The sequence below is a fragment of the Otolemur garnettii genome, unplaced genomic scaffold (assembly GCF_000181295.1).
Source record: "Otolemur garnettii isolate 467f Iridium unplaced genomic scaffold, OtoGar3 scaffold00001, whole genome shotgun sequence".
Lineage (NCBI taxonomy): Eukaryota > Metazoa > Chordata > Mammalia > Primates > Galagidae > Otolemur > Otolemur garnettii.
In genome coordinates, this window is record NW_003852396.1 from 33,344,026 (window position 1) to 33,351,714 (window position 7,689).

General features: G+C 38.5%; 1 protein-coding gene across 1 annotated transcript; it reads right to left on the reverse strand.

Moving 5' to 3' along the window:
• Positions 1-2,336: 2,336 nt before the first annotated feature.
• LOC100941070 (olfactory receptor 51B2-like) lies at positions 2,337-3,272 on the reverse strand. Its single transcript, XM_003780991.2, has one exon. It carries the CDS (start codon positions 3,267-3,269, stop codon positions 2,337-2,339), a length of 933 nt encoding a protein of 310 aa, XP_003781039.1. The 5' UTR covers positions 3,270-3,272.
• Between the last annotated feature and the right edge of the window lie 4,417 nt (positions 3,273-7,689).

The following is a 7,689-nucleotide window of genomic DNA, read 5'->3' on the forward strand; positions in this document are numbered from 1 at the left end:
CCACGTACACCTAAGGTGGCGGGTTTGAATCCCCAGCCTGGACCCGCCAAACAACAATGACGGCTGCAACCAAAAAATAGCCGGGCGTTGTGGTGGGCACCTGTGGTCCCAGCTACTTGGGAGGTGGAGGCAGGACACTCACTTGAGCCCAGGAGTTGGAGGTTGCTGTGAGCTGTGATGCCACGGCACTCTACCCAGGGAGACAGCCTGAGGCTCTGTCTCAAAAAAAAAAAAAAAAAGTATCAATAGGCTGAAAGTCCTGTTGGTGTGAGATAAAGCTGTATTAAGAGTAATGGAGGGAGAAATGTATCACTTTATTAAAGAGACTTACTACTATATTTACTTATATCAGGTTGCCGTATGACATTTTTATGCATGCATTGCCTTAATTTTAAGATCATGTTATACATTCTGTGGGTTTTTTTTTTTCATTTCTACACTGAGTGTATTACACATTTCAATGAATCTACTCATTCTCTTCTCTCTTACAAAACCAAGGAGACAGACCCAATTAAAACAATAAAAACAGGCTCAGCACCTATAGCTTACCAGCTAGGTTGCCAGCCACATACACTGGAGCTGGCTAGTTTGAACCCAACCTGGGTCTGCTTAACAACAATGACAACTACAACCAAAGAATAGCTAGGCATTGTGGTGGGCCCTGTAGTTCCAGCTACTTGGGAGGCTGAGGCAAGAGAATCAGTCAAGCCCAGGAGTTCGAGGTTGCTGTGAGCTGTGACACCATACCACTCTACCAAGGGTGACATAGTGAGACTCTGTCTCAAACAAACAAACAACAAAAAAAAAACCTCTGAGTGAATTAATAATGAGCACAAACATTGATGGAAGATGAAAGTCAATGATTTTCAAAGGCTATTTTTAAAGTTATTATCTTTAACAACAACAATGAAAAAAAGACTGCCTATAAGGTAATCTTTTAATTATAGACAATCAAAAGGAAAAATGTTGCCCCCGCATAAGTGGTTAAGATGTAAGTCAATGATTTTCAAAGGCTGTTTTTTAAAAATTTTATTTTATTAAGTCAAATACACATAGATCATGAATACATTCATGCATATGTGGGGTACAATGTGCTGATTTTTTTAATACAATCTAATGTGGTTACATTAAACCAATCAACATATCTTTCACCCCATTCACTTGATTATTGTGCCAAAACATCTATGTTCTACATTTCACAGATTTGACTTGTACCTTTCTCACCTGTTTCATAGGTGTGATTCTGCCTTTTACCCTAACTCTGTCAAACCTCCCCCCTCCCTTCCCTTCCCACTCTACTTCTCCCTTTTATCCTGGGCTATAGTTGTGTTCTATCTTTTATAAGGAAGTATGAGTAAATATAAGTAGGTTTCATAGAAGTACTGAGTACATTGGATACTTTTTCCTCCATTCCGGAGACACTTTACTTGGGAGGATATGTTTCAGATCCCTTCATGTAAACATAAAAGAGATAAAGGCTTCATATTTTTTTTCAGAGGCTATTTTAAAAGTTATTATCTTTAACAACAACAATGAGAAAAGACTGCCTATAAGGGAATCTTTTAATTATAGACAATCAAAAGGAAAAATGTTGCCTCCACATAAGTGATTACAAAAATAACTCAGTGACTGAGTTACTTTTTCCTTAAGGATGTGTAGACGTTATACAGAACATAGAACAGATTACAAAGAACAACAAACTCAAAGGTGCATGAAATGAAAATTTATTTTATTATAGATGTTTGAAGTACTGATCACATTAGGTGGCAGACACCAGATTTCATGACCTCAGAGACTTCTCATTAATCTTTGGTGGGCATATACATGCTGGTATCTGCTAGAATCTGAGCTATTTGGCCATTGCCTGTATTAGCAGCAAGACTTTGGTGGTCTGAATAACTTACTTTCATTTACTTCTGATTCAGTCTGTGCCAAGCAAGACATCAGCTCTGATACAGCACAAAACATACAGAAATTATTTAATAGCTTCCCCATAGTTCTGAAAAATTCCATCAAGCCATCTCATTCTCCTATGTTTGTATAGTCTTCAGTCATTTCAAGCATCATTGGTCTCAGGTAGCCATGAAAACAAGTAACTCTCACAGAGTGAAAAATGACAGCAAACCAGTATACTGAATGGAGCAATAGAACTAAAGTCAGTGTCCTTGAGGCTGGGATGAGGACACTGAAAATCAGAGGAATGACTCTGTGTCTTTTAAATGATAAGAAGGCCAATTCTTTTGATTTTGAGCCACATTAGCATCATATAGTCAATTGTCCTAAGAAATCCATTCTTTAATAGAAAGATTTCCCCCCACCAAAGTCATTGATTAGGCTCAAGTTCTGTGAAAAGCAAGAAGGCGGTTGATTCCATACTGTATCTGCTTAGTCTTAATGCTGTAAATTATTGGATTCATAAATGGGGGGAAGAGGAAGTAGATATAGCTCATAATGATATGAACAACATGTGGCACATGTTTCCCAAATCGATGAATGAGGGTTAACCCAGTCACAGTGACATAAAAAACCAGAACACAGCTAACGTGTGAAACACAAGTATTCAGGGCCTTAGCCTGCTCCTTACCTGAGGCAATTCCCATGACAGTCTTAAAGATTAGGATGTAAGAGATAAGGATAAGCATAGAGTCCAAAAAACCAGTTAATGAAACGAGGGCTATAGGATAGAGTCTATTGAAGGTTATGTCAGCACAGGCCAGTTTGATCACATCCTGGTGTAGGCAGAAGGCATGGGAAAGTACATGAGATCTGCAGTAAGGGAATCCAGAGAGGGTGATAATTATGGGCACGATTAGCATAAATCCCCTCATTAGAACCCCCAGACCTATCTTCACCACCTTAGCATTGGTGAGAATAGAGGTGTATCTCAGGGGATTACGGATGGCAACAAAGCGATCATAGGCCATGATGAGCAAGACTCCAGACTCCACAATAGAGAGTGAGTGGATTACATAAGCCTGGAAGAAGCAAGCTCCATGGTTTATCTCCCTGTGACCCAGCCAAAGAACACCAAGCACGGTGGGCATTGTTGTCAAAGTCACTCCAAGGTCTGTGGCTGCCAGTATTGCCAGAAAATAGTACATGGGCTCATGAAGAGTGTGGTCTTCTCGGATAAGAAAGAGGAGGGTGCCATTGCCAAGGAGTATAGAGACATAGATAACAAAGAAAGAAATGGAAATCCAAGGATGAAAGATCTCCAGACCTGGGAATCCAGTCAGTAGAAAAGGGGCAGTGCTGATATTGGGCCACATGTTTGAAACCTAAGGAGAAACAAAGAAAGCTCTCTGCAGACCAGCTCTGTTCAGTAGAAATAGAATTTGAACCACATAATGTGATTTTAAATGTTCTAGAAGCCACATACTCACGATCTAGACTACACCCCTAAATTCTAAGATTCTACTCCAGTTTCTTCTTGCGATCCACTCAGACATCATACTTCATCAAAGAATTGTTTAAAATAGCAGTTATTTTACACAAACTGTAAAAATAATTCATGAATTGAAAAAGAAAGTCTGTTCTCTGACTAGCTCTTTGTTAAATTGGTGTGGTTGGCATAAACATATCCTCCCCCTCCAGACTTCCTATCCCAATCCCTGAGGCTGTGAGTATGATGAAATATCATGCTTGGACATATATAGATGTAATTAAAATTACTGATCAATTCACTTTGCATTAATTTAATGGGAGATTACTTAGGAGGACCTAATTTAATCTTATGCGCCCTTAAAAGCAAAGAGTTTTCACAGACTAATGATGAAATAGGAAACCAAAGAGAGTCAAAGTTTGAGCAGGATTTATGGGGAAGTTGCTGGGTGGGTCACAGAAGAATGATTCCAAGGTGCTTTTAGAAGCAGAGAAAGGGACCCAGCTGACAGTCTGCAATAAAATAGGGACCTTGAAGCTGTTTTAAGGGGACAGGGACATAAGAAGCTAAATTTGGGCAACAACCTGAATGAGCTTGGAAGGGGATTCTTCCCCAAAGCCTTAAAACAATAGCCCACCTAGCTAACACTCTGATTTTGGCCTAATTATAACTTTAAGCAGAGAATCTAGGTAGGTCTACTAGACTGCAGAACTATAGAACCCTGATATAACAAATTAGTATTGTTTTAAACAGCACAGTTTCTGATAATTTATTATGTAACAACAGAAAACTAATGAAGAGGTATTGCTATTATTCATATTCTGCTAAGAACAAACAAATAGTTATGGAATTTATATATGTTAGTTATTGTGCCCATTACTACTACTACAAAATTGTCACAGGGAAAATCCCTGGAAACCGTCAATGTGTTACAACACTAAACATTTGTTTTTTACTTATATTCATGGCTAGTAATTTAGGCTCTGCTTGGATGGGCAGCTTTGGTAATTTCTGATGCATTTTCTCAGGCACAGGTGTAGCCAGATATCATCTCCATCCAATTAAATAATTTCCTGTTCTTTTCTTCTTCCATCCATCACCCATTTCTTGAGTTTATTTCAATCTTGTCTCTCACTTTACTTTCTCCCTCTGATTAAACCCAGATGACTTTTGCAACATCTAGGCTTTAGCACAAAACTAAATATATGATTTTTGACTTTTATTTTCTGTTACTAGTCTCTCAGACCTACTGGCTCTAATTAACTTAATCTAGTTAAAGTATGGTTGCACTTCCAGTCCAATACTAACATTGCTTACCTGACGGCCTGCTATATTAACACATCAATTTCCCTGGAATCAATGACAGATTTTGACATACTGATAATGAGGTCATTTATGAAATGTTAATTATTTTGTTATTAACACAAAAATACATTAACTGATTGGTATGCTGATTGTTAAATTGACTTATGTAAGAACATTAACTTTCAAATAAACCTTATAATATCCTACTTGGCTTAGGTAAGCTGACAGTTGTGTAAGGTACAAAGCAGAAGAAGGAGAGGGCAGAAGAATCACATAGGTGGATGTAGACAGAAAGAAAACTGAGCCTAGAGAACAGCATTGGGAGGAGAAGAACATGTAATATAGAGACCTACAGACATCACGATGACCCCTGTGCATGTTCACTCCCAGTCAGTCTCTCTTTCTTTCCTTGCCTCTTCTAAAGTATTTTCCTATTGAAGGAAAAATACTCTTGATAGTGCTGGGCTAAGCAGAAAGTGTAGGTAGCAACTTAGACATCTTAATTTACCATTAGGTAAAAACGGCTGCTTTTCTGTGAGAAAAGGGCTTTTGGGATTTTCGAGGAAGTTGAACTTTTGTGGGACAATTTGGTACATCTGGCAGAATCCATGGATATAGATAGTTTGCATCATTCTCTTTACCCTCCTGTAAAATCTATGTGAAGTCTATGAAGATTCATCATCTTTCTTTTTCCCTTAATCAGCTACATTCCATTCTCCCACAAGGGCTAGAGTCTTACCTGGGGCATCAAGAATGAAGGGGAGACGGGTGCTGCCAGGTCTTGAAGTAGAAACTGTTTTGTTGAGAAGCTATCTTTGAAGACTGCTAACAAGATTAATTTGTGGGGTTATTTGTATATAAAATGACTCCCAAAGGTAGCTTCTGCTGCTGCATAATTAGGCTTCTGGGATATCTTTTTCTGGCTTTCTTTGGAGAAAGTGGCAGACCTCTAGAACTGTATTTTACACCCCCATGTTTCCTTTACAGAATAAAATCAAAATTGTAATTCCATCCAGCAGGAAAAAATCATGCCATCAAAACACCCCTTGTCTTTTTTTGATTCTCCACCTCAGAAAGAAGCTCTGTCATCCAAACTGCTTTTAAATTTGTCACTCCTGAATCCTGGAGCAAGTAAGCTCAGTAAACTTCGATGAAGCTCAATAATTCCCTGACACTTACCTTTCCTTGGTTCCAAATGAGATTGCTTATTACAGTACTTGGCATAGGCATTCTTGAAGTGATATTTTCTCACAAATGAGTACTGTGGATGAACTCTTTCATCAGTAAGCTTTTATCTGCCTCATGATAAGTCTTACCAAGGAGTCATGGTTCTTGCTTCTGGAGCAATAGAAGTTAAGTAAAAAAATTTCATTTTAAGTGTCCTGTAGTAAGGTAAAAATGAGGGCATGGTGTAGATATCCTTTCTATCTCTGGCTTTCTCTAAAGATGCATACCTGAAGGAAAATCTGTGATACTCATAGTTTAGCAGAGAGATATGAGAGTCTCTGTTGTCTTGTGTTAGTCTTGTATTCCAGAGTTGTCTCATCTTCAACCAGCCCATCTCCACAAAAAATTATAAATAAAAATCCCTGATTGCTGTTGCTAGTTAAAGACCCTCTTGTAACTGTGTTCTGCCCCAAAGATGTGTGCCACATACTGTGACCCCATGTCCCCCCTCCTCTCATCTTTCCAATCCCTCATTCCCATACTCCACCCCTAGTATTAGATCATCTACTGCCTTCATATTAGAATTGAGTACATTGGACTCTTGCTGCTCTATTCTCATTATTCCACCTCCATTCTGGTTAATACAAAAGATGTAGGGTGGCACCTGTGGCTCAAGGATTAGGGCACTGGTCACATATACTGGAGGTGTGGGTTCAAACCCAGCCCCAGCCAAACACTGAAGAAAAAAAAAAGATGTAAAGTCTCCACCTTTTTAAATGGCTGATTAGTATTCCACGGTATACAGATACCACAGCTTGTTCAACTATTCCTGGGTTAGTGGGCATCTAGGTTGCTTCCATGTTTTGATGACTATAAATTGAGCCTGGATAAACAGTCTAGTGCAAATGTCCATATCATAAAAGAATTTTTGTTTTTCTGGGAGATGCCTAGTAATGGGATTACAGGACCAAATGGGAGGTCTACTTTGAGTTCTTTGAGAGTTCTTCATACTTCTTTCCAAAAAGGTTGTATTAGTTTGCAGTCCCACCCCAGGAGTATAAAAGTGTTCCCCTCTCTCCACATCTGTACCAGAATCTGCAGCTTTGAGAATTAGTGATGTGGGCTATTCTCACTGGAGTTAGATGATATCTCAGTGGGGTTTTGATTTGCATTTCTCTGATGATCACGAATGATGAGCATTTTGTTAAATACTTCTTAGCCATTTGTCTGTCTTCGTCAGAGAAGATTCTGTTCATATCTCTTGCCCAGAGGTAGATGGGATTGTTTACTACTTTTCTGTTGATTAATTTGTGTTCTTTGTAGAATTTAGTTATCAATCATTTGTCATATTGGTACCCTACAAATATCTTTTCCCATTCTGGACGCGGTCTTTTTACTTTATTTGTGTCCTTAGCTGTGCAGAAGTTTTTCAGCTTAATTAAGTCCCATTTGTTAATTTTTATTGTTGCGATTGCTGCTGAAGTCTTTGTCATAAAATCTTTCCCCAGTCAAACATCATCAACAGTTTTCCCCACACTTTCTCCTATGATTTTTATTTTTATGTGTCTTAGATTCAAGTCTCTTATTCATCTTGGATCAATTTTTGAAAAGATTGAAAGGTATGGGTTGAAGTTCAGTCTGTTACATGTGGTTATCCATTTCTCCCAGCAGCATTTGTTAAATTCGAGTTCTTTCCCCCATCGTGTGCTTTTGTGTGGTTTATCTATGATTGGATGGCAAGTAGAGACTGGTTTCATCCCTTGGTTCTTTATTCTGTTCTATATGCTTATGTCTCTATTTTTGTGCCAATATCATGCTGTTTTGATTATTGTGGA

Coding starts and splice junctions, on each gene's coding strand:
- LOC100941070 (XM_003780991.2), bottom strand. CDS start 3,269: ATGTGGCCCAATATCAGCACTGCCCCTTTTCTACTGACTGGATTCCCA.